This window comes from Macaca fascicularis, chromosome 12 (genome assembly GCF_037993035.2).
Source record: "Macaca fascicularis isolate 582-1 chromosome 12, T2T-MFA8v1.1".
Classification (NCBI taxonomy): Eukaryota; Metazoa; Chordata; class Mammalia; order Primates; family Cercopithecidae; genus Macaca; species Macaca fascicularis.
Window position 1 is genome coordinate 35,749,727 of NC_088386.1, and position 27,772 is coordinate 35,777,498.

A 27,772-nucleotide genomic window follows, 5' to 3' on the forward strand; every position below is an offset into this window, starting at 1 on the left:
CTCAATTTTTGAAAACTGAAAAGGAATTCATGAAGAAATGGATGGTGAATAAAGCTGGATAGGAGATAATCATGAAAAACATTTCCATCTCAGATAAGAGCATCATGAGGAAAGTTATTGTCATCACGTATGTAGCCTAACCGGAGGGCAGGCAACATCTCACCTCATCATAGTGAGAGAATACGAGACCATCTTATACACACCCATACAGTTCCTGTGTACATAATTTTATCTTTCCCTTCCTTTTTCCTTTTTCATTCTTTCCTCCTTTTTTTCTATCTCTTTTATATCCTTCCATCCTTACTTTCTTCCTTCTTTCAAGCTACCCACTTCAAATCTATATGTTGAAGCAATGATTTCTGATACACATAAATGTACTTTGCTTCTAGTTTTTTTCACTGTTACTATGCAACCAAAAATATGAGTGAAAAGTTAGATGATAGACAAATAGAGGGACGATAAAGATAGATGTATATTTATCTCTCCATATATATATATAGATGTATATCTATATATCTTGCTACCACCCCAGTGTAGAAATCTCTCTATATAAATATCTATCTATATCTATATATGGATATCTATATACCTATCGATATCTATATATCTATATACCTATATATATCTAGATATCTACATATACCTATGTATAACTAGGTATCTATCTCTATATATACCTAGATATTTATATCTATATACCTATATATCTCTCTGTGTGTGTGTATATATATGGATATCTATATACCTATCTATGTCTGTATATCTATATGCGGATATATATCTATATATGGATATCTATAGATACAGATATCTATACATGGATATCTATATATGGATATCTATAGATTTAGATATCTACATATGGATATCTATATATATGGATAATTGCTCTCTAGATATGTGGGTGTGTAGATATATATACCTATCTATATATATGGATATCTATGGATATAGATAGGTATATGTATCTACACACACTCACACACACACACACACACATATATATATAGAGAGAGAGATTTTTATATTGGTGTGATAGCAAGATATATATAGATACAGATAGGGGTGTGTGTGTGTGTGTATATATATATATATAGAGAGAGAGAGAGATTTCTACACTGGTGTGACATCAAGAAGAAAAATAGATTATAGAAGTGATTATTATTTAATCAGAAATCACTAAAATATTGAGAGTCACCTTGAAAAGGTCACTTGGCAGAATAATGTATACAAACTAGCAAGGATCCCCTGGTTAAATGTGCCATTTCTTTAGGCCAGATGTATATAAATAAACAATTTATTGATATGTAATAATCAGGTTCCCTCTGTACTAAGACTTTCATAATAATTCAAAAGTTTCAGAAAATCACTTTAATTGTATTGTTAATAGCATTTAACCTTTAACAAGATTAGGAGTATGCATTCAATCACTATAATTCATCAATAAAATACTAATCCCAGATACTTTTATTTAGAAACACTATTTTTAAAAATCATCCTCATAAATTGTTCTGCCCTTAAGGAGACGAGATTCAGTTATTACTCTTTCATGTGTATGGTGTACAGAAAGATACTGCAGTGAGAAACTATATTATATAGTAAGTAACATGTTTTTGCTTCTGAAACCTCTGACCTTTCTCTTTATTCAGGAAGTAGTTAGATTCTTAATTATACTTCTTTACTTTTCATCATCTCTAGTCTGACTACCTGACATATAATATAATTGCATATTCTTTATATATAAACAAAGCAGTACAATAAGAGCAGTTTTCTGTTTTATTCATAATGAAACCCCAAGCCTCAGTGGCTGGCACACAGTAGATGCTCTACTAATATGTGTTGAATTAATAAATGAGCACTTCCCCTTGGAAAGCAGGGCACTATGGAAGGCAGAGAACAAGAGCAATACTGCTGATTGTTTAGCTTTAAAACCACTAAGCAAGTTATAAATTTTTATAAATATTGGATCATCCAAGGCTGGTTTGTCCTATTCTGAAAATAGCCGAAGTTTACCAGCACGGGTTTGTGTTCAGATGGAGGAATAAAAGAGGGAAGCTGGAAAGGAAAATCACTTGGGAAGCAAATACAGATGCCATCAAGTGCCAATGAGAGAGCCCTTGGATAACCAGTGCCCACATAAAACAGACACTCAGGTGCTGGATCAACGAACCAACTATTGGCCACTCTAGACATGCCATCTGAATGAAAATGAGACTTGCCAAATTCTCAGAAATGTGGCATGCCACAGAATTAGACTAAGCTTTTTAGTTTCCAGTGGATTTCAGTTTGTGGTCATAATCTAATCTGTGCATGGAAGTAAGCCCAATCATAAAACTATTTTCATCAGTGTTCTAATCTACTTACTTTCAATGACTCAGTGTTAATGTCCATTCTAAATTCATGGATCGTTTTAGAAATTATGAAGTGAAGCATCTGATGCTATATCCATGAATGCTATAAAATTAATATGTTTATTTTCCTTATCTAAATTATATGATACCTAAATATATATGACCTTATATATGTATTATAAGCACTCAAAATATCTATTAAAATGAAAATTATAAAAATAAATATTTGCATTTAATTTTACAATTTACAGAAGACTTACAATTTTAGGAAATATTAACTTTTTTTTTTTTTTTTTTTTACAAATAGTGTAACTGAGTGTCACCTGTGATGATGAAAATAATAATTTGATCATCCAAAATTATAGAATACTCTTTGTTAGTTCATACATATTTACTTCAGATAGTTTTACATGATTAAAAAATAGTATTTTAATTCTGCATCTTCACCTCTAAAACCTAGCATTTCTTCAACAGATCTAGAGTCTCATTAGACATATTCTAGGAGCGTGAACTCAGAGTATATGTCCAACAAAGTTCCAAAATCCACTGAAATTGTATTAAGACATTTTATTTACTTAGGTCTAGGTGAGGGATCTGACCAAAAAGGTCAAAACCTTAAAAGAATCGGAATCCTACATTACTTTCCAATGTAAGGAGCACTGAAATCTGAAGTTGAAAAATTTTAGCTTAATTCTAGGTCTTCATGGTCTAGAGGTACCATGGAAGTGACCTTAATTCTTGTCCTGAGATGTTAATCGAGCAATCAGTTAAATCAGGTGCCATTCATTATGTGGTCCCACCCATCTGAATGTATTTGTTTCTGCCAATAATTTGATTCATTTCTGTCAGCTGATTTTCAAGGAAAGGTTGCTCTAAGATAATCATTATAAATCTTCCAAGTTCTCAAAACTAATAAAATATAAGTTGTTCTGTCAAATTAAAATTAAGATTATATTATTACCATGGATTTAGACATGGATCTTCAAGGGATATTGCAAGCAAAAAAAAAAAAAAAAAATTCCAAATGTGGTCACTTGACCTTTGAACTAATCTAGTACTATTATAAACCAAGTGGCTTCCCAAAGGTTCTCATACTATCTATAAGAAAGGAATTTTATTTCTTCTCTTTAAAGCATTTAAAGATTTCTGACTCATAGCATTTTTATCAAAGCATGTTTAATAGACATTCCAAATTTGATATAAATAACTATGTTTAAAATTTACTCTTAAATTTACATTTGAACTTTTAAAAGGATGTTAGCAGAGGCATTTAACTAGCAACAATTTGTTTGGTTTGAGGTAAGCCTCAAATAAATATTTTTGCTTAATCTGTATGTCTCTGCATAATTTATGTGCTACATTGTTTTAAATACTCAATTTTGTTTTCAAGTAATTATTTGTGAATCCATGCAGTTTACTTAACACCAAGTATAGTAGAATCACAGTCATGATTTCTATTCATGAAAAGCCATGCATTTTTTTTTTTTTCAGGGAGAAGAGATTTCCCAACAGGTATGTACATATGAATCCATTAAAAGGTTACTGTTAGTTGTGAGACATTTCATTTTTCAACCTACAACTAAATAACTTTGAGATGCCTTTCATTGTCTTTATACTGCTTTGTATATGGACTCTTCTTTACATTGTAAAAAGAAGGGTCAAAACATGTCTATAATGCTAACATGGCATAAAAGTAGAAGATTAAACCGCCTTGGAATGAGTAAAGGTGAAGCATTGTGAGATTAGAGTTGCCTCAATATCAGGTGAAGTTGGCATGGAAAAAAGTTCCTGCTATCATGCCAACAAGAGTAATTAAGCATTGTTAAAATGTTTTATTCAGTAATGCTCACCAAAATTATTAAATATAATTACTAATATTTCAAGTGCAAGTTCCATGGTGTAGAGATAAAAGTTTATCAATAGTTTAATTTTATAAACGTGCTGCTGAAATTTCAAACAATTATGTGAAAAATAATGGTATGCTTCTAAGTAGTATGAAATAAAGTTCATTTCTGATCTTTTATCATTTTTGACTATACAACTCGAAGTCCGCTTTATATAACTTTTACTCTCAAAAGATATGTCAGTTGGTTTTCTATTCATCAAAGTTATAAAAGTCAAGTGTCTTCAAAGAACTTTTACACTTATAGATCCCCAATGCCTGGAGCAATGAATATTTAATGTTGCTCAATATATATATCAGTTGAATAAGTTAATTTTAATAATCAACATTTGTAGTTTTGACTCATATGATTTAATATCTGCTTGGAAAAACATACCTTGGTTTTTAATAAATTTCCTTTTATGTATAAGCACATATGCCTAAAATTATTTTCCTTTTGTTATTTTTACTTTTTTTAAATGAAGGCATAATATTAAAAATCTGTCTGAAAAGTCTAGTTTTACTATTGGGTCAAAATGGTCTTCAACAAATTTTTACAACCCTGACAATTGTTTTGAAATAATATAAGGTAAAAGAGTAACTAAAATAATTAATTATCTTACCCTTACCTCAACATCCTCTACCATGATCACGTTAGAAAATAAATGTATCTATTCTCTTCACATTGATTTAAATCTAATTTTATTTTTACACCTTTAAAAAAAAAAAAAAACTTTGAAACTGGAATGTAAGCACCCAGTTTCTCATGGACTATTAGGGATCTTCATGAGTTGTTAAGAAAACATGGCCCAGAACTCCGATCCTGCCTTTGGAAACGGATCTTGCTAGAGCACAGAAAAATAACTGGGCCTAGCAGGCTGTAAACAGGATCTTTCTGCTTTGCTCACATGCATCCAAACTCCTAAATTCCAGGCACTGAGTTCACTTGCAAGATTGATGAGGTATGCAAAACATTGTAGCCTGTTTTATATTCTAGTGGGGTAGATATTCATGAACGATATGAATATAAAGTGAAAAATGGCAAAGAGAAGTGCTGAGATTCTAGGGAAAAGGGGAGTTAAGAAGACAAAGTAGGGGAATTAAAGAGGTTTAGCAGACATTGAGGGCCTAATGTGTCAAGAAAAAGAGGTATTAACAATTATAGCAGATGTACTTTGTAGGCAATAAACAGGTTTTCAAGGATAGAAGAAAAGGTACATAAAGTAATGTGTGGCATTAATCCAGACAAGGGATGATAAGAACCTGAACGAAGACAACGCTTACTTTCTCATTAAGAGGAAAAGAGTTGGGAGACAGTAGATGGGGCTTCAAAATGCTGTGCTAGTCTAGGTGTGAATGTTCTAAAGAATCTTAAATATTCTAATACTGAGGAAGGGGTTGGTTCTTATGGGTACTTTCACTTTCCAAATTACAATTCGTTCTCAAAGCTTTAGGCTCAGTTCGAATAACTGACTTTCCTATTAACGGGAAGCTCACTGAAAAGATTCTATTCTCTTTTCCTGATCCTTTTTAAAATGCTTTGGTCTCTTAGCTGGGCCTGGCTTAAGCTTAACCACCCAAGATTAAAGTTCCTATTAGTGCCTCTTTTCTATGGTGTAGAGACTTGCAAGACCAGGTTGAGCCAGTATGCCATTTGAGCTTTGAGTGTTCTCTTAGTGAGTCTCTGAAAGTAGCAGCATGGTGGGCAGGATATTGAATGGCAGAAAAACATATTATTCCAGGAGACGTCTAGTTTTCAGGGTCAGATCCACAAAGCTAAAAACCATGGTTCCTGTGCTTTCTAAATTGCAGATTAGGGAAAACTGCTTAATCTCATTTCGTTGGCACTTGCAAATTTGGATGAATAATATTAATCTCAAAGGGTTGTGTGAGCATTTGTTGAAAGGATACATATTCACATATTAGATAAAGTAATGTGTCATAGCAACATCTCTGGGATTAAAACATTACACATGTTTACTGTGTGTGATTTCTCTTGCCAGCCCTCCTGTAGAAAAATCTAATAGAAACAGGAAAAATATATTTCCAAAGGTTTTCCCTTTGCACATGCTGTTCCCCCTTTGCATATGCTGTTCCCCCTTGCTGCTTCCCCTTTGTATATGCTGTTCCTTTGTGTATGCTGCTCCCCCTTGCTGCTTCCCCGTCTCATCTACTTAATTTCTTGATTTCTTCTGATCTCAGCTTAGACACCAATTCCTTCAAGAAATTTTCTTAAAGGCTAAACTCTTTGGTCTTTCTGTGGGTTCCAGTAGCCTCTGTGTTTCATTAAATTGACCTGTAATGACTTGTTTCCTTTTCAGAATCACACATTACACACACATAATTGAGAACAGAAAATGTTTCTGACGTCACCATTTCCTTTCTTAATGCCGAGCATAGTGACAGACTCATTGTAAACATCAAAACATATTCGCTGATGAACTGACTCATGGGATGAAGCTACCCTAGAAGACAAATGATAAAAATAATCCCATCGTGTCATCAAATATGACAGGCTTATATCTATAGTGCATAATTGTTTTATAAGTTACTTGATAGTCTGTGGTTCTAATATCGATTACAAAACATAATATCTTTGGATTACTGTCGGGTACTTCTAACTCTGTAAGTAGAGACACTCATTAAGATAGAGACATTGCTTAATGTCTGTACTTATTGGAACCAGGGAGAGTAAGGCATACAGATATACTTCTGATAAGTCTAGCTCTAATTGAAATTATAACGGTTCCCCAAGCAGGTTACTAGAGGGCTTTGAAAGTATCAATGAGAGGACAAGCAGGTTTTAACTTAATTTGACTACCTAGTTCTTAGACACAGATTGAATCGGTCTTAATTGGCCCCGTTGACCTAATGTTATTATCATTTAATCACAAATAACTTCAGATATTGGTTGACCTCATATTTAACACCTAGATTTAAATCCAAAATGTCATGCTCATTTGTTTATTTTTATTTATACTAGTAATCCTTGTTCTAGAATAGCAAGAAGTGCAGCTATGTTTGTTCTTTAACAACTTACTTGAAGAATACTCAATTTTACTTTTACCATTATTTATCTTTGCCTCTCCTCCCTGGGCTGCTGCTGTTAAAATTAATTTGCATTTCAGACCTCAGGATTTTATACTGCTATTAGAGTTATGAAATGTTTTTACTCAGCACAACTAAGAACTGATGTTTTACCTCCCACTAATGGACCTTTAATTAGGCACTGTAATGAAGCATTCTGTCATTCCTTCTTTTATAGACAGAAGGTTTTGTATATGCAAGATACAATTTTGACAGAACACCAGGTCCGCTGAACCTTGTCGGCTTACATCTAATAGATCCCAAATTTATTATGCTTTTGTCAGCTGCTGAATTTGTCATTTTAATGACATTGTCCACAGACTTATTATGCTGCCAAAAAAAACAGCATCATCATACTGCAAGAATGTTTGTTGACATCTTGATCAACAACTCCTGGGGTCCAATTCTGACTATAATATTACTACTTCGGGACCTTGAGCAAGTTATTTAACCTCTGTCTAAGGATTAATTGGTTAATTTTAATAATTACTTTGCAGTAAAAGGTGGGAAGTGCTCTGACTACTAATAGTGATAATAAAATTATAATGCAGCTCTTTATAAAGCATCAGGCTACCTCAGACTGTGATTCTATTAAGTTGTCAATTAAAACATAAGCTAACTGAATTTATTCTTTGGAAGGATCCAAACTGTTCTACAAACTATGGCCACATGGTATTTTTAAACTTAGTTTAAAAAGAATTAAGAATACTGTTGTTTCAACTAAAGAAATATAAAAACAAGGGGGGGAAATGACATGTTCTATGCTGCTCTACCAATTGGGAACCAAAAGACAGAGGAGAAAATATTAGCTCTAGTTGAACCACATATAGCTACAAGATCGTGGAACACTGATTAAATGTAATTTTACATTTAATGTAAAATGATTTTAAATTGATTGTTCTTTTGTTAACATTTATTCAAATCATTTTTTTAATGTATTTATTTGTGTGATTCTTTGTTCCTTTGTTCATTTGGCAAGTGCCATTGTTGGTTGTAGTCTCAAAAAGATCCCAGACAAGTAAGGGTAATGTATATAATCAACAGGTAAAAATGATCAGAGTCAGAAGAGGAGGGAGAAGTTGATTCAAACTGAGAATTCGAACAATTTCAAAAAGAAAATGGTGTTTAAGTTGGGCAGAGTCAGGGAAGCTGGCTATATAGGGAAGGGCAATTGGTGTGGTTTTACTAGAATAAAAGAGAGCCTGCAGACCTAGGATGGGTAGTAATAGGGATCTTCATTAAGTGGGATAGTAGTGTTGTCCTTCATTGGCATGGAATCATTTGGGGTCTGACAATGGTGGAACAGAAAGCAAACACACATGAGTTCGTGGGTGGAAGTTGTGTTGGGATACTCTGCTGTGTTGAGAGGAGGGGAATGAGGGTGGCAGAGATGTGAGCAATGCGTGAGAAAGGATAAGGTAGTGTTATAAAACACTATAGGGATGTAGGGATGTCACCAGATTGTATTTTCATATAAACTCTGGCCTGTGGTGCACATCATTTAAGAAATAAGTGAGGCAATGTGAAAAGGAACATTGGCCAAGGGGAGGGGCATCTACATATGTCAAGGAAAGGCTAGCCTAATACGGAAAGAATAAACATTTGGAAAATAAATCAGCTACTTAAAAGTAAATGTTTTCTTGCTTCTGCAGAAGTGGCCCCTCTGTACCATCAGAGGCAAGATATTAAGTATTACGCTTGATTCTCAAATAAGCCAATGATTATAGCTTGACTCTGTGCTGTCCCACGTAGTTCCTGAAATGACCAAAGACCTAGGCCACTCTCTGTGAAAGTTCAATGATATTTAATGTAACTTTTGGAGGTGTGACCTGTGACCTGAGCCCTAAAGCTAGATGGCCTGGTTTGAATCTTGGCTCTAGCAAATGCTGAATACGTGATATTCACAAGTCTGTTTATTTTTTTCTAGTGTCCTCTTCTGTAGTGAGAGTAAAAACAATATCTAGTTTATTGGCAGGATTAAATAAATTAATAAAATAATGCAAAAAAGGAATTAATTACAAGTGTCCTTGGGTATAGAAAAATCTCAATAAACGTGAGTATGATAGAAAGCAATTTTATTGTGAATAAAATGAACTATGACTGACCTTTTGAGAATGGATACTAAGGGGCAAAGAAAGGGAGCATGGAGATCCATTAGTAACAATCCAGGCAAGAGATATTGGTAGAATGGAGTGGTGAGAAGTATTCAGATGCTGAGCATATTTAAAGGTAAAATTGAGAGTAAAAACAGGAGATCAAAAAAAAGGGGGGATCAAAAAATTCAATTATTTTGGTCTGGACAGTGAGTACATTTTCTTTTAAAGAGCTAGAAATGACTATAGTACAGATTGAACATCTCTAATTGGAAAGTCTGAAATGTAAAATATTCCAATATCTGACACTTCTGAGTGCCAACATGATGCCACAGTGGAAAATTTTACACCTGACCTCCAGTAATGAGGGCAGAAGATTAGTAAAAAAATATATAAAATTACCTTCAGGCAGTGTATATAAAGTGCATATGAAACAGGAATATTGTATTTAGACTTTTGTTCCATCCCCAAGATACCTCATACAGATGGACATATTCTAAAATTCAAAAAAATCTGAAATCCAAAATACTTCTGGTCTCAAGCATTTCAGATAAGGGAAACTCAACTTGTTGAACAATCTTGGGGTAAAAACAAATCAGTTTACATTAGAATGATAGCAAGCTGTCAAACAGACAATTAGGTATAAAAACCTGGAATTCAGGAGATAGGTTAAGCTGGATATGTAAATGTACAGTCATTAATATTTGGATGATATTTTTAAAAAACCAATGTAATTGGGTGAAATTGCAGAGGCAGTAGGTCTCAATTTTGCTTGCATGTGTGAAATATCTGAAAGATTTAAATAATATAGATAACACAACACAGGCTAGAGGAATGAAAATCTTTGTAGACAATGTTTTAAGAAGGATGAAATGATTAACTGCTGAAAGTAGATGTAAAATAATAATTGAGATTTGATCATTACATATGGCAACATGGAGGACATTAACTAAAATCAATTAACTTGACTTTCATAAAAGGTGTTTCAGCAGAACAGCAAAGACAAAAACTTGACAGAGGTGGGATCAAAGAAAAAATATAAATAGAATAATTGTGGATAACAACTATATTTTCAAGTAAGTCTTCTGTTAAAAAAAAGCGAGAGAGGGAGAGAGCAGAAAAATAAGATTATTACAAGAAAGACATGGGGCACAAGTGAAGGTTTTTCCAGAAAGAACTTGGCAGACAGGAAAGTAATCATAAAGCAGCAGAAAGAGGGGACAGTTGTGGGAGATGTGTTCATGAGTAGCCAAGAAGGGTCTGGACATGAGATGGATAGCATAGGATTAGATGTAGCCTGGGGTTCCTAGTAACAAGAAGAAAGACAAATTCATGGGCATAGGAGAAAGAAGCTGGGGGGATGGGCTAATGTGAGTTTGTGGCAGCTCTCTTTAGATGGTTTCTATTCATATCAATGAAATATAAAGCAAGTTTCTCGGCTGAGGGTAAAGTTGGGGAGAAAGCATTGGAGGTTTCATGAGAAGGAGGAGGTGTGACATAGACATCTAGGGGAGTGGGAGAGTCAGTGGATTAGGGAACTGCATAGAAAGGCTTAGTAAGTGCCCATTTGAAATTAGTGATAGAATTAAAATGAGACCAAGCAATATAATTATGTGTTTTTCTTCAGTTGCATTCATCTATGGGATGTCAGTTCAGGAGAGATGAAGAATTGGATTTAACTATGGTTATGGTTTGCTAAGAAGTGCAAAAGAGGGGAAGAGAGAGGAAGGGAGATGAGGGTGTACACAGGGAATGGTTATAATAATGGACCATGGAATCAAAGCTTAGGGAGGAAGAAAGATAAAATCTTTACAGTAAGAGAAGGGTGAAGAATGGGTAAATAATTCTTAGAGTGACAGAGACTGAACCTGAAAAATAGGGGATGGCTAAAATTAAGATAATGGAAGGAGTGGATACAGGAAATCAGAAGATTAATGTAAACATCAAAGCATGCTTCCCAGCTGGCTTCTGGGTGCTGCTTTTACTTACAGTACTGACATCTGTCTCCTGTGTATTCCGGCTGGCAGTGGCAGTAAGGCTGGTTTCCAGCAGTCACAATGCAGGTTCCTGCATTTTGACAAAAATCCTCACAGACTGTCTTACCACAGTTTGGCCCAGTGAAACCTAGTGCACAGCTGCAGGTGGGTCTCCCTGTTGGAAACAATAAGTAATAAAAAACAAATTATTTGACTGAAACAGTTTATTTTCAAGGAATTTTCATGGGATAAAAGTTGAGAAGCCAGGTTTCTGGTCAAGGTCCACGATTTACTCTACAGGCAGTAACAAGACTTCTTTGGGTCTCAGTTTTTCATATGTTCAAGGAAATCTAGGTTAGAAGATAGCCAAGGTTCAATTCAGTAAAATAATCATTTCATGAATAATTAATTATACTTTCATGCATGTATTGTTTGCTTAAAATACTTCTTATTTTATCTTCTGTTCTCATATCAATTTGACCCTTCCAATTATTTTTGTTCTCCTCATATGTGGTAATACAGATTATATTTGCATTAGAACCTAAAATATAATTTCACATTGTTTAAACATCATCTACCAACCACCACTGAATCTACATAAAACATTAGCTTACACATGCTATAAATAAATCTTGTAATAAGTTTAAAGTAGACATGTAATTTATAATAATTGGATTTAGTAACATTAACTTTTATTTGACTTAAATACACATGCTGTGGTTAGTACATAAGTGCTAAATCTTATTTTGTCTAATTTTGATATTGTTATTCATGAGAATGGACTGTACTTGCAGTCTAGTGAATAATAGGATGACTTAGCAGTTTAACTTGAGCAGCACGTAAAACCAAACATGACAGATCATCTTGGACTAGTTTCCTTTATTTACTCAGTGGGGACTAACATCCGGATGAAAGGTGAACAATCCTGTATGGTGTTTTGAACATAACATAGTTAACTCTTGTATATAAGTTTCTCTAACTGCTCAGGCTGTCAAGGACTGAGTAGAAAATGAAATATGGAACTAGCTCTGTAGGAGAGGAGAAGGAAAAAGAAAACAAAACAAAATGAATGGATATCATTTAAATGATAAAATAATAAGTTTCAAAGTTTGCAAAAATGTAAAGAAATAACATGAAAGAGTATAAGAGAGAGAGACTTTCATAGATTTCAGTTAACTAAGACTCAGACAATATCACTCAGTTGACTAGCATTAGAGAATATGCAAGCCATCTCTCTTATCTGTAGATAAGAGAATAGACCTAGAGAATATTCATGCCATTTCTCTGTCATCTTTATAGACACAGAAGTGTAATTAAACTTATTAGAGAAATGCATGAGTGTAAATCTTACTAAGACTTCAGGTATGAAAATGATATGATTGTTCTCTATTGCTATAGATTCTACATTGGAGAAGTCTAAATCTTCTGAGAAACATTCCTCAGCGAATACAATACTTACAAATAAAATTCATATACATTTTTAAGAAAATGAGTGAATTGAGGCTCCATAACTTATCAACTTTACTTTGAAAGGACTCTACATGCTCAAAAATGCTAGAGACTGATGCCCTAAATGAACAAAGTAATATACTTTTTTTATGGTGAGTAATATTGCTTTAAAACTTAGCATTTATGAATGTTATTAGTTTGGTGGCAGAAAAATGCCTATTAATGACCTGAGAAGCAAGGTAAATTTTATACACGTTAAAAGCTGAGTAACCTCATATTTATTTTGTTGCCAGAAAATGTTCACTAACTTTTAGTAGATATTTTCCTTAAAATGGCAATGTATTTTTCTAGTTGTTGATATAGAAACAAAATATCTTCATTGGCATATTAGTAGGTGAAAAACAAAGCTACTGGACAACAGAAAAAATAATGGTAGAAAATGAAGAGGTTAATAATTGTTGGAACAAGAGTAATGAAAAAATCAAGAGCCCAAAACAACAGAAGTAATTCTTCAATTACAGTCCATAGATGCCTTACAGAGATACAGAACAAGCAAAAAGAAATAAAAATTACCATGAGCAAAACAATGCAATAAACAGTGTACAAAGTACAAAAACAATTAAAGTACATTACAACAATCCGAAAAGGTGTCACACAAACATATGATGTGATCACTGTGGATTCATTGTTTCCTACATGTGTTTCTCTTTTTTTTTTTGCTTAAATCAGGGTTGGGAAAAGAAGTAAAATGAGACAAGTGTGAAAGAAACAAACGGTACCTGCTGAGGTACTTGAAAATTCTTCTATCCCAGTCACTCAGAGAAATGACAATGAGCTTTCATGGTTTTGTCTTATTTACAGCTGTTTTGAAACTACAGCAGGGTGACCAGGTTGTCCACAGCTAGCATATGCCTTAAATCATTCAGAGTGCAGCTGAATTATTTTTAAAAGTTCTTATTTCTCTTCCTTTGAAGAGCAGATTTCTTTTTGACAAGTAGAAATCTTCATATTCAGGGGAATATTATCTAAGTGAAACTCTTTGGTGATACAGCTGATCTTTTGTTTGCTGATGGGAAAGGAACCATCTGTTGCAAAATTGTATAATGGGCCCTATTTGCTGTTTTCAAGAATCTCTCTAGGTGCACCCTAACAAGTTGCATTGGATCCATTTATAAAGATTTTTACGGAGCAGAATTTGATTTTGATACTTGAAAAAGAAACAGTCCTGTTACAACGATTAAGGTACAGATTTATAGCAGCGATACATACAGGGAGCTGGGGAGTTGACAGCCCACAAGGGTAGCGCAATCTGAAAGAGCATCAGTTGACCTGTGGAAAGAAGGGGAGGCTCCATACTTCATGTTTCCGGGCTCAAAATCAGTCCAGTTTTGACAATTTCCTTAGCTCGGACACTAAGAGTAAGGTTTTCAGATTGCCTAGATTCATAGCCTACGGGTGTCAAGTACTAATCGTGGGACCATGGGGAAATAAATGTTTGTATCCCTGTCTATAAAATCAACATAATAATACTACCTACCTCCTGCAGCTGTTGGGGAGAATCATGTAGAATAAATTAGGTAACACATGCGAAGCATTTCTAACTGTACCAGTCACATAGAAAGCACACAGTTATATTTTAGATCTGATTATTATGATTGGTATTATTATTATTTCTATTAAGTGAGACTCACCTTTTTTAGGTAGGACTTATTCTGTGGTTATGTCTATCAAAGTACTTAACCATTTAAGTGAATCATTCTGAAACTTTTATTAAATTTTATATTTTATTTCTATTATTTATCTGAGATAAAGTTAAATTTGAATTTACTTTTATGGTAGTGATGGGCTAGAGCTGAAATTCTCCATCAACTTTACTCTCAGGCGCTAACATCTTTAGACTTTGAAGAATGAGTCTTTCATCTCCCTTTAGCTTATAAACATGCTCAATTATATCTTTCCAAAGGAAAGAACACACATACTACAACAGCAAACAAACCAAAAAGCAAATCTAATATCTGCCAAGTCCATCTATCTGTACAAATTTTAATTTTGGTACATCCTTGAGCTTCTTCAAAAGACAATTATATTCTCTGCTCCCAATTTGATGAATATGTGACAAAGTAAAATATTCAATTATAAAAATCACATTCCAATCCTTCACTGAAGGTACAGTGTTTTTTTTTAATATAAAAAAGTATCTTAATATATTACTTTCTTTGTGCTCTCAGAAAAGAGGCCAGGACCCTCAATATGAATGTATTGCTCATATAGACTGATTTTAATTATTTGGTGGTGAGAAAGTTTAAGAACAATGTGTAGTGTTGCCTATATATATAAACATATGTATATATATTTTCTGTAGTTTATATATTCTGTACTTTATATAAAGTACAGAAAACAAAATGTATTAGTATACACTAATATATGAATATATATGCAATAGTGTACATGTATGTATATGTATGTGTATATATACATACATATATTTATACATATTTATACACACACATACTTTCAAAACTCACCTCTAATCACTTCCTTACTGAATCCATTAATTACTTCTCCACCATTATCCTCTTCAAATTTTCTCTTTAATTACCCAATGTTAACTAATATCTGTACCTGGAAGATCTTTCTCCAGTGACTTCTGAAACACTAGCTTTATTGATTTATCTTTTTTTTTTTTTTCTGACTGCCTTTTTGTATAATAGTCTTTATGTTTTCTCTTTCTGTCTCTCAAAAAGTGTTCTTCCAAACTTCTTTCTGGTGATATTACCCAATTTTATGGCTTAAATATTTATCTATCTAAATGCCTCTGTCCCAATTTTCTGATTCTGGGCTCATTCTTCTTCCTAAACGAGGAAACTTTGTCCTCAATGGCATATATACTTTCACTAGACTATAGCTGCTTTTAGTGTTAGGTCTAATTCATATTGAAATTGCACTCTGTTTGTTAGTTAACAAAGGGTTTGCTAGATGATTACTATGAGGGTTCATTTTATGTGTCAATTAGCCTGGGCGAAGGGATGCCAAAGTAGCTAGTAAAATATTACTTCTGAGTGTGTCTGTCGAGGTGGTTTTGGATGATATTGGCATTGGAATCAGCAGACCAAGTAAGAAAGATATTTCTTCACCAGTGTGGGTGGCCATCATCAACTTCATTGAAGGCCCAAATAGAATAAAGGTGGAGGAAAGGTGAATTCTCTTTCTTGAGCTGGGACATCCATCTTCTCCTGGTTGAGGACATCGGAACTCCTGGTTCTTGAGCATCCAGACTCAAAGACTTACACCAGAATTGCTTCCTCCTTCCCACCTAGTTGCTCAAGTCATTGGCCTTAGACTGAGAGTTACACAATTGGCTCCCTTAGTTCTCAGATTTTTAGACTTGGACTGAATCACCCGACTGCCTTTGCTGATCCTTGAGTGTGCAGGCAGTATACCATTGGACTCCTCAGGCTCCACAAGCAATGTACCAATTCCCATTATAAATCTCCTTCATATATATATATGTATATGGATGCACACATACACATATATATATGTATGTCTTGTTGATTCTTTTTCTTTGGATGATACAAATATATATGCATAAAATAAATGGAGATTAGTTCTATTTATTTATACTATTTTTCTTCGTAGATTGAAATTCTTTGTATATATCTTCTAGAATGTTCCAGCAAGTAGTCATACCGGAAAGTCATAAAAATAAACTCTTTTTTACTTTTTATTTATTTATTTATTTATTTATTTATTTATTTATTTATTGAGATGGAGTCTTGCTCAGTCGCCCAGGCTGGAGTGCGGTGGCGTGATCTCGGCTCACTGCAAGCTCCACCTCCTGGGTTCACGCCATTCTCCTGCCTCAGCCTCCCAAGTAGCTGGGACTACAGGCGCCCACAACTATGCCCGGTTAATTTTTTTGTATTTTCAGTAGAGATGGAGTTTCACCGTGTTAGCCAGGATGGTCTCGATCTCCTGACCTTGTGATCTGCCTGCCTTGGCCTCCCAAAATGCTGGGATTACAGGCGTGAGCCACCGCGCCCGGCCTATTTATTTTTTTTGAGATGGAGTCTCATTCTGTTGCCCAGGCTGAAGTGCAGTGGCACAGTCTTGGCTCACTGCAACCTCCGCCTCCTGGGTTCAAGCGATTCTCCTGCCTCAACCTCCCTAGTAGCTGGAATTACAGGCACCTGCCACCATGCCTGGTTAATTTTTTGTATTTTTAGTAGAGATGGGGTTTCACTATGTTGGCCAGGCTGGTCTCGAACTCCTGACCTTGTGATCCTCCTGCCTCGGCCTCTCAAAGTGCTGGGATTACAGGCGTGAGTCACTGCACTTAGCCCATAATAATAAACTCTTACAATTTAACTTGATAACAGACAATAGCTAATGTCAAATATGGTGAAGATGTAATTTAAATCACTAATCATCTATAAACAATAATAAATATTATTAAGGTCTATATTTTATTTAAACATTGTATTGCTCATAAGAAAACTGGAAATGTCTTGGAATCTCATAGAGTTCTTTAAATTTCACCTATATCACATGTCCCTTACATAGCAAAATCTGTGTCAGTAAAAATGGCTGATTGCATAATATTTAATCACTAATATTTAAAGGAAAAACATCAATTTGGTGCAGTGTTAAATAAATTGTTTTTGGTATTGGGGAGACCTGGGAATAAAATCATGTTTGATTTTTAAATTGTGTAACTTTAGAAAACTTAGATTTCCTCTCTGCATCACGTTCTGTAAGCAGTGATAGCAAAACATACTGTGTACAGGTAAAACACATGGCACAATGCCTGCCACATAGCCAGTCCACAGAAACTGGAAGTTTTACTATTAGTAGTAATATTGGCATTATTACCACTATTATTATTAAACAAATTATCTATGCTTAGGCTATTATTTAAACTTGACCGAGTATATGCCCTTGCTATGAAGCTTCATATAAAATTATATTGCTCATTTTTTCTTATTTTTATACTTTTGGACATAAGATGCCCATAAGTCAATTCATATATCTCAGTTGAAATAATATACGTTGAAGTACATAACAATAGAATAAAATATTTTCTATTATATGGATAAATATCTGCATGGATATTGTAAAGATTTATCATTAGTTCCCATTAAAGGAGCATTAAATTTATATGATTTGGTTGCATTGTATCTCTAGTAAATGGACCTATTTAACTATATGTCACCTTTAGTAATATAGTCATAGCTATTTCTTTGATATGGGCAGATAGTGCTGATTTTCAGTGATAATAAGTAATGTATTAGAGCACTTAATTTGGAATAATCAAGGTTCTCAGATTCTGGTCTTAATACTTAACCACTCTAGATCACTTGGAAAAAATGCCACAATGTAAACATCATACAGTAATAAAAATTAACATATCTAAGGAATTTAGCAGAATTCTTATAAATAAGCATTCACAATATAGCAATTGCTACATTAAAGATATAACTATGTTTATACAATTTCCAAAATAGTATACTATGCTCAATATAGAAATTACTACCTATTTGCTAATAATTGTAGAGTAAAATTTGTTGGGATACGTTTTGTCAAGTAATATATCAATCACTATTGACACCTACTTTCTCAAAAGCAATATACTTTCATTTGAATATTGTAGAGGTATATTATGTTGATATTTTTCAATAACTTACTGTAATCCTGGTGAGCGTCTGTCTTTAAAAGCTAGATTTATTTGATAAACTGTTGTTAAGCTGATTATAAAAATACTACTTATTGATATAATTTAATGAATATTTAATGACGAAGTACGCAAAAAGTCCTCTCTGCTTAATATTGGACAGATATATTAGAATTTATTTTCCCCTAGCTACACAAGGCTTGAACAAGTATGTCTGATTGCCACAAAGGAATGCTAGCAAAAGTAATTCCTTCTGAGCTTTCTGTGACATCGGGACCGATTATTATTTCTGTGCAGTAGATACATGCTACTGAGCATTATTAATCTGCTCTCTTTTTAAGCCAATTTTTAATTCATACTTATTTGTCTGTGTGAACTATGACACTTACCCCTATTTAACTTGGTCCTGGTTGAGTCAGTCTGGTGCTTTCAAATTTTTGTGTTTGAGTATGATGTTTTATACCTAACTAGTTTTATATATATATATATGGTTTTTTAGTTCAGTTGGTCTGATAAAAACATTGAATGTAAGGAATAGCAGTATTTAAGTGACACTTAAACTGCAGCGCATACTTATAAATGTTTATATTTAATGCCCTTCTATGAAAATACTATCAAAATATGACATAATACTCAAAACATTTTTACTATTTGGACAGTGGCCACATTCCTGTCCCTTTATATAGTATAGACATCATAAACTGAGACAAAGTACCACCGTGTCATCCAGTTAGTTACAGGACTGCGATAGAAAAGCCTATCTCCTGACCTCTTGTCCCCAAGACTACTCTCCTTTGTGAATCTGTCTTGACTTCAGACTTTGATTCATGGAATAGAAGTTCTGAATGCTTTAAAATAAAAATGCTAGTCTTTTCAATAAGGAGATTTGACATTTTACTTTTCTGCTTAATGTAATGCTTTCCTGGATTTAAAGTGAGTGTCCATTTATAAATAATTTCAGCAAGTTGACTATGGCTGTCAGGTTTTCTTAAGTATCAAAAAGATTACACAGAACTATTCAGCAAAGCCTGACAAAGAAAAGGAAGAATTGTGGGCTTTATCTAGCTCCCTCCCAGGTACTTCTTAATATATTCTGATATGCTTCAAATTATAGGTCACGATTTATTTATACTTCTGGAAGGTTTATTTTCAGCCAGCATTGTGTAAATAAGATTGAAGCATTTTTGTCTTTTCTGTGAATATAAGTAAACTAACTTAAGCCTTCTAACATTAGTCCACAGAGCCGGAAGACTGAATAGTTTAGAACTGCTCTCACCATATGGTCCAAACGAATCACTAACTCTGACGTATGAAGCCAGCAGCAAAATTAGACAGAATCTTACTTTTATTATCTCACAGGTATTTTATGAAGATTCAAAGGGAGAGAACAGTGTCTGGCACTTAGTAAGCAACCAATAAAAATAATTATCATGATCCTGACAATATTTTAATTTCTAATAATAGTTTCCAATAATAATTATTGTTGCTATTTTAATTTTCAATAATAACAGGAATACATGTTAATTGTGGGGTATCTGGAAAATATGCAAGTATAAAGAAGGATCTATTTCTTTATACAGACATTTTATGTATACATAATTTCCCTACTAGGCTCATATTATACAGCAGTTGCATATCCTATTGTTTTTGAATTTAAGTTTCTATCTCCAAATTTGTAATACCACAAATAACACAATTGAATGTTCTCACTTCTAAATTTGTTCTTTTTTATTACTACATAATCCTTGGGACACATTTCAAAAAGTGTTAATATTTAGTCAAAGGACATTGACAACTTTTTAAACTCGTGCTGAATATTTCAAAATCACTTGCTGCAAAGTTTGCATCATGAACATTGTCTTCTGGTAGTGATTTGCAAATGCTGGTTTCCTCCATGTCTGACTGGGCTCCTCCTCTGCTTCCTGCTCCCCAAACTCCTGCATACATGTATGAGACTTACCTTTGCCACTTTCTTATTATGCTTTCTGTGTTTTTTCTACTTGCCTTGTTAGAGTTATAATTTCCTATATTACATACTTGTTAAACTATGTTCTTTGTGTTTTCAATTATAACATCATTAATTATTTACCTGAAAATGATCATACTATCTAACACAATCTACAGATTCATCGCAATTTCTATCAAAATGCCAACGTCACTTTTCCCAGAATTAGAAAAAACTATCCTAAAATTCATATGGAACAGAAAAAGGGCCTGAATAGCCAAAGTAATTATAAGCAAAAAGAAACTGGAGGCATTACATTACCTGACTTCAAATTGTACCACAAGGCTATAGTAACCAAAAGAGCATGGTTCTGGTATAAAAATAGATGCATGGATCAATGGAACAGAATAGAGATCCCAGGAATAAAGCTACATGCTTACGGCCAACTGATCTTTGACAAAGTTAACAGAAACGTACAATGTGGAAAGGACACCCTATTCAATAAATGGTCCTGGAGCCCTAACTCTCACCATATACCAAAACAAACTCAAGATGAATTTAAAATTTAAATGTAAGAGCTGAAACTATAAAAAATGCTAGAAGAAAACCTAGGAAAAGCTTTCCTGGACACTGGCCTAAGCAAACAATTCATAACTAAAACTTCAAATGCAAATGTATCATTAACAAAAGTAGATAAATGGAACTTAATTAGACTAAAACACTTCTGCACAGCAAAATAATCAACAGACTGAACAGACAACCAAAGGAATGGGAGAAATTATTTGCAAATTATGCATCTGACAAAGGGCTATAATATCCAGAATCTAAAAGGAACTCGAACAATTCAACTATAACAACAACAACAACAACAAAAACCAAATAACTCTATTAAAAAGTGGTTAAAGAACATGAACACTTTTCAAAAGAAAACATACAAATGGCCCACAAGTATATAAAAAAGTTCAAAATATTCACAAGAGAAGTAAAAATCACAACGAAATACCATCTTACATCAGTTAGAATGGCTGCTAGTAAAAAGCCAAACAATAACAGATGGCAAGGACGTAGAGACAAGGGAACACTTATACACTGTTGGTGGGAATGTAAATTAGTACAACCTCTATGGAAAACAATACGGAGATTTCTCAAATAGCTAAAAATAAAACTGCCATTTGATACAGCAATCCCACTACTGAGTATATTCACGTAATGGTAAGAAATATCATTATATCAAAAACATACTGCATATGTAATGTATGTTTATAACAGCAATATTCAGAACAGGAAAAATATGGAATCAACCTACGTGTTCAACAACGAATGACTGGATAAAGAAAATGTGACATACACACACACACACACACACACACACACACACACACCATGGGATACTACATAGCCATAGAAAATAATAAAATCCTGTTTTTTGTAGTAACATGGATGAAACTGAAGGCCATTATCTTGAGCAAAACATCTCAGAAAGTCTATTACCACCTGTTCTTACTTATAAATAGGAGCTAAATAATGTGTACACATGGACATATTGTGGAATAATAGACATTGGAGAATTGTAAAGGTGGGAGGAGGGTAAAGGATAAGAAATTACTTAATGGGTAAAATGTACACTATTCAGCTAATGGTTACACTAAAAGTCCAGACTTCACCACTACACAATATATCCATGTAACAAAACTGCATTTGTATTCCCTAAATTTACACAAATAAAAAACACAGCCCAAACAAGTCAAGTAGAACCAAATATCCAGTTTCAGCATTCCTTAAATATAATTAATACCTATGTTAAGGGAGCTAGGATGCAAAGATTGATTTAAATAAAAGTCTTCATTTAAATGAGAAGTGAAAGTAAAGCAAAGATGGGCAGTTTAAACGTATGTTCACTCTTCAAGATATCAGTTAGGTGACTTTGTATTTTATGCTCCACATACATATATGACTTGAGATCCTTCACTACATATGTTTTGTCATTAGTTTCATAATGTTACAAAGTTATCCAAAAATTCCTGGCTGAACTTGACTTTGAGCAATCTACCATCTGATTTGGGGACAGTTACCAAGACAGAAAACCCTTGAATGAATGAGAAGGAATTATCTTTCCGTCTATTTGCCTGTTACTGTCAGGGTATTTCCCATTGCAGAGAGGATTCTGATTTTATTTCCTTCTACAGCAGAGGCCTCTTTCATCCTCTTGCTTTATTTCGGGGGTGGGGGGAATTACTGCCAAAGTCCTCAGATGTGGTGGCAGAGAGAACTACAATGACGGCTTCTGCCTTCTTCCTGTATACTTAAAATATTCAATTCAAATGTGTTGCCTACCATATCCCAAATTGCACTTTCACCTCTTAACCTAGTAGGTTAGCTGTGCTTTTGCATATTTTCAGACTCCCAAAGTAAGATCTGCTTCCCCTCAGCATAACTCCAACTTTAAGAGTGGAAGAAAGTAATTGGGAATGTTGTTTCAAATGTACAAACCCTCTAGTTCCATTCCTCTAAATCAACTGGGTCGGAAAGCTTGACTCACTTTGATGTAAACATTAAAAGACTAAATAACAGACCTATAGGAGTAAAGAAAATACCAAACATCTTGTATATACTATAGAGAATAAGTGTTCATACAAGTAAAGATTAAGTGTAAATATAGCTGTTAACAGCATAAATGTCTTAATGATATCTATGATGCATAAAAACTTACAAAAATTTTCTCTATTTTCAATAATAAATTCCTAATACTACACTTTACTCTGATTTCATTATTTTGTCAAAAGCAAATTTTATCTTAACTCTATCCTCCTATGAGCAGGTCATAAAAATAAACGACATGGATCCTTATTGGTATAATCAATATCAAAATATTTCATTTTTTAGTATCTTTTTATATGAATATAGCTCAGATATTTTATTTTTAGTGTTCATTATTACAAAAAATAACCTTAAGGAATGAGACAAACCCATTCCTACATGTAAAATTTTAATTATGCCTCACAGATGTGTACCTTTAATTAACTAGTGACATTTCTTTTGTTCAATTATTATTGTTCCATACAACTGTCATAAACTTATAAATTATAATTAAGCCTGCCCCAAACCCTAGTTATATAGTGTCCACATAGGAATTTGCCAAAAGGCTTAACTGTAAGTAAACCAACAATGAATAAATCCATGAATTGCTCACTGGGATTTGTTTAACAAATTAACATTTGTGTGGAGATAATGAGGTTCTACAGTCTATAATACCAAACAATGTTTTTATAAAACCACATTTTAAAAGTGAAAAATGATGCTTTTTAAGTGACTTAATTACATATCATATAATTATTATTAGATGCTGTAAAATAAACTACATGTCTGTATCTCATATTGAATTCATATGAGAACTCATTTATATTAAAAAATATTTTTCCTGAACATATTATTTATGTAAATCAGGATATAATTGTGTGCACGGATAAAGTTGAACAGATTTTGAGCACGCTCCAAAGTTTAGACAAATGAGTTGAACAAAACACTAAAAGTTGTGCTGTATCTATATACAACTCTGGATGCATCAACAAGACAGCAGATTCAATGTTTTATAGAGATTTATCCCTGCGGATGCGTTGCAGGTACAATAGATAGCAATAGTGTGGAATTTCAAATTGTTTACTTGGCCTAAATATTTCTAAATATAAATATAGATAAATCATACAGCTATAACACCATGGTTTTCATTATCTCAATGAGAAAATTAAGTTACCAATTAAATAATAAAATTTCCAAACAATTCATTTTTTATGAGAAAAAATTTTTTCCCTAAAGGAGATATTATGTGTGTTACTAAAATACACTCACATATTCCTATAGTAACAGAAAATACTTTATGATCTAGCCTCCCTTAGGAGAATAATCTGTGCCTTTTATATTTCAATCTAATCAAACTCCTGAATATTTTTTCAGAATGCTATTAGTTAGAATAATTCCATTATGAATTAATAAGACAAAATATAGACATAAAATTATCAAACTTTTCCTATTAGAATGCATTTCAGAAACAGCTTGACTTTTCTGAGCCACACTGAAAATTCTTCATGTAACTCTTTCAGTTAGCAATACATTAAATACTTCAAAACGTAGCGTAAACAATAGAAGCAGTTAGAACTCCCAGCAAGATAGAAATTAACCATGTAGGGGAATGTGAAAATAATATAGACTGATTTTCCATTTGACTAAATTTGCATTTATGGTAGTAAAATTAAATGCTCTTGAATCACAATATAATAGTTGTATGATATCCCTTGCACTGAATATTGGAATTTGCAAATTAGATTTTATTCATTGGGGTTATTTTTTTCTTATGGAATGTATTTTAAATTTAATACAAGTCAGTGGAAGAATATGTTTCTATGTTCGTTTATGTGCTGCACAGAACACTTTCTGCAAACATGGCTATTGTATAAATTAATAATAATCTCAAATATATCTTAAGATGTAGAAATCTTGAATTTTCAAAGCATGTTATATGACACAGTGTGATGCCAAAAGAGTAGTTACAATTTTAGATGGGAATCAGGATGCTATCAGATTCTCTGTTACTGTTTATTTACATTTAAAATAATCCTAATTTTCAATAACAATTGATTTTTAGCATTAGGAAAACTATTTGTGCAACAATAACAACAACAACAAAAATCCATAAACTTTGGGGTAAAACATAGTAAGCCTGGAAAATTGGCTCTACTAATCATTCTGAGCCAGGGGCAAATTATCTATAAACACTGAGCCTGTCACATTGGTACATGCTCAACCCAGAGTAATGACCATTAGTATTGTTAAATTTTTGGCTTGAACTTTTATATACTGAATTTAGAACAAATGCCATTGATTTAATTTTGTGTTAGTATATTGTGTTAGTCTATTCTTCATTAAGATACTAGGAAGTATGATTGTAACATTAAGTATTTTTGATTCATATATAAGAAAAAATGCAAAAGATTTGAAATACAATGACACTGAAATATTTACCTAGAACTGATGGTACGCAAGTTCCTCCATTCTGGCAGTAGTTGCTACAGTGGTTGACTTCACATCTTTCTCCTGAATAACTAGGCCAACAGTGACACCTCAAATCACCCTTCTCATTTAAAATGCATCTTCCTCCATTTTCACAAGTTAACTTACATGAATCATCTGTTTATGAGAAGAAATGTACAAATTAGCATGTTTTCAGGGAGTAATTTAATATAGATATTTCAAATAGATACAATATTTAAATACTAGGATCTTTTGTTTCCATAAAATAATTACCCCAAGTACAAAAGTAGAAAAAATTAAATACTATCTGAAAACAGATAGATTCTAGTTGTTGAATGGTACATGTACATATTAATGTTGAATGGTAAATATACATATTCTTCTTTAAATTTAAAGCATTATTAACTTTTTCTTATATTTGTAAAATATTAAATAGTAAAACTAACTGAAACTTTCTAAAAGTAATATATTTTCATCTTCTTTCTTTCTTTTATTTTATTGAGACAGGGTCTTGCTCTGTCACCCAGACTGGTGGGCAGTGGCATGATCACAGCTCACTGAAGCCTCAACTTCCTTGGCTCCAGTGATCCTCTCACCTCCACTTTCCAAGTAGCTGAGACTATAATTTTTTTAATTTTTTGTAGAGACAGGTTCTTACTATGTTGCCTAGGCTTCTAAAAGTAATATATTTTCCAACCAAGAAATTTTCCTTATAATATGGACAAACATAGCTTATTTTTAGGAGTAGTTGATATTAAAAAAGAAAACTTTAAATTTGTAAGTTACATTTATAGCATATGCACACACACACACACACACTATTCGTTCTATAGTGTATGCATGTGTGAATATACATAATATAGAGAAATGTTTACATGAAGAGATACTCTTTGATGTTGGTCTCTATTAACCATATATAAATGTCCCAAACTAAAAGTCATTGAGATTTGGTACAAGTTGGTTATAGAACAAAGTTAGAAACATTTCCGTGTGTAACATTTGTCCCAAATGATTCTGTACAGTCTACCTACTTAATAACATTTTCACTCAGAATAAAAAAGGCTGGACATTCCTTGGGGTAGCAAAATTCTTTTTTTTTTTTTTTTTTTTTTTTTTTTGAGACGGAGTCTGGCTCTGTCGCCCGGGCTGGAGTGCAGTGGCCGGATCTCAGCTCACTGCAAGCTCCGCCCCCCGGGTTTACGCCATTCTCCTGCCTCAGCCTCCCGAGTAGCTGGGACTACAGGCGCCCGCCGCCTCGCCCGGCTAGTTTTTTTTTTTTTTTTTTGTATTTTTTAGTAGAGACGGGGTTTCACCGTGTTCGCCAGGATGGTCTCGATCTCCTGACCTAGTGATCCGCCCGTCTCGGCCTCCCAAAGTGCTGGGATTACAGGCTTGAGCCACCGCGCCCGGCCGCAAAATTCTTTTTAACAATATGGTAAGTATGATTTATGATAAAGATAGGCTTGGAATCATTTTCGAGGTTATTTTGCTATGCATATTGACATGGCCTTCTCCATTAGAAATGCTGCTTTGCTTTGAGCAACATACAGTGTTCAATGGAACAAAACTGATTGAGAGTTGTAATAGGCATTCTATTCTATAATATGCCCTTTACTATAATAATGCCCACTTTATAGTTAAAGTAGGTAAAATCAAAGCAATCTATAATCCTTATTCAAGATGCACTGGCACATACATGACAGAAGCTTGAATATATCACTGCAAAGATTTCAAGAGCATCTTTAAGCACCTCAGTGGCTTCAAATGACACAATGATTTAAGTATCATGTCCACAGTCATAAATAGAAACTGTCAGTAACGCCATACAATTCTGGGACTTGTCTCATTGAAGAGAAAAGTTTCTAATACATTGTCACGTAGGCAGGCTTCAGATTGGCATTACTGAAGTTTGTATTCATATGAAGAATTCTCTCTGATGTAAAATAAGTGTATTATAAAAAATTACAGTGGTATAATGAGACCTGTGTTTAGGTCCTGGTTCTGTCGCTTACTAGGCATACAAGTTAACTGATTTGATCCTCAATTACTTCACTTTAAAATGTCCTTAATGACAACTATACAAGCTAACTCAGGTTTGTATGAATAGTAAATAAGAAATGGGAAAAACTATAAAATATAAAATTATAACACTTTTCATATGCTATTGGCCTAGTGCCCACAAGGTTTACTGAGAATGGAGCTCCAGTGGAGTAACATACAGGAAGACCTACGGGTGAGCTCTGGAGGAAATGAATGAAAGTCACTGTGAGTGGACCTAGATCGGAGAGGGTAA

The 27,772-nt window shown here is 33.5% G+C and overlaps 1 protein-coding gene across 4 annotated transcripts in view; it reads right to left on the reverse strand.

The window, feature by feature from the left end:
• Positions 1-27,772, reverse strand: part of LRP1B (LDL receptor related protein 1B) — a 1,954,889-nt gene that overhangs the window by 59,756 nt on the left and 1,867,361 nt on the right. For all 4 annotated transcript variants that reach the window (XR_012421093.1, XM_005573071.4, XM_015433154.3 and 1 more), the window contains 2 exons: positions 25,471-25,635; positions 11,403-11,564 (listed from right to left, as the gene is read on the reverse strand). Coding sequence is in view for 3 of the 4 variants with exons in the window: in XM_005573071.4 (XP_005573128.4) it covers positions 11,403-11,564; positions 25,471-25,635 (327 nt within the window). In the remaining variant the exon portion in view is untranslated. The remainder of the gene's footprint in view (positions 1-11,402; positions 11,565-25,470; positions 25,636-27,772) is intronic.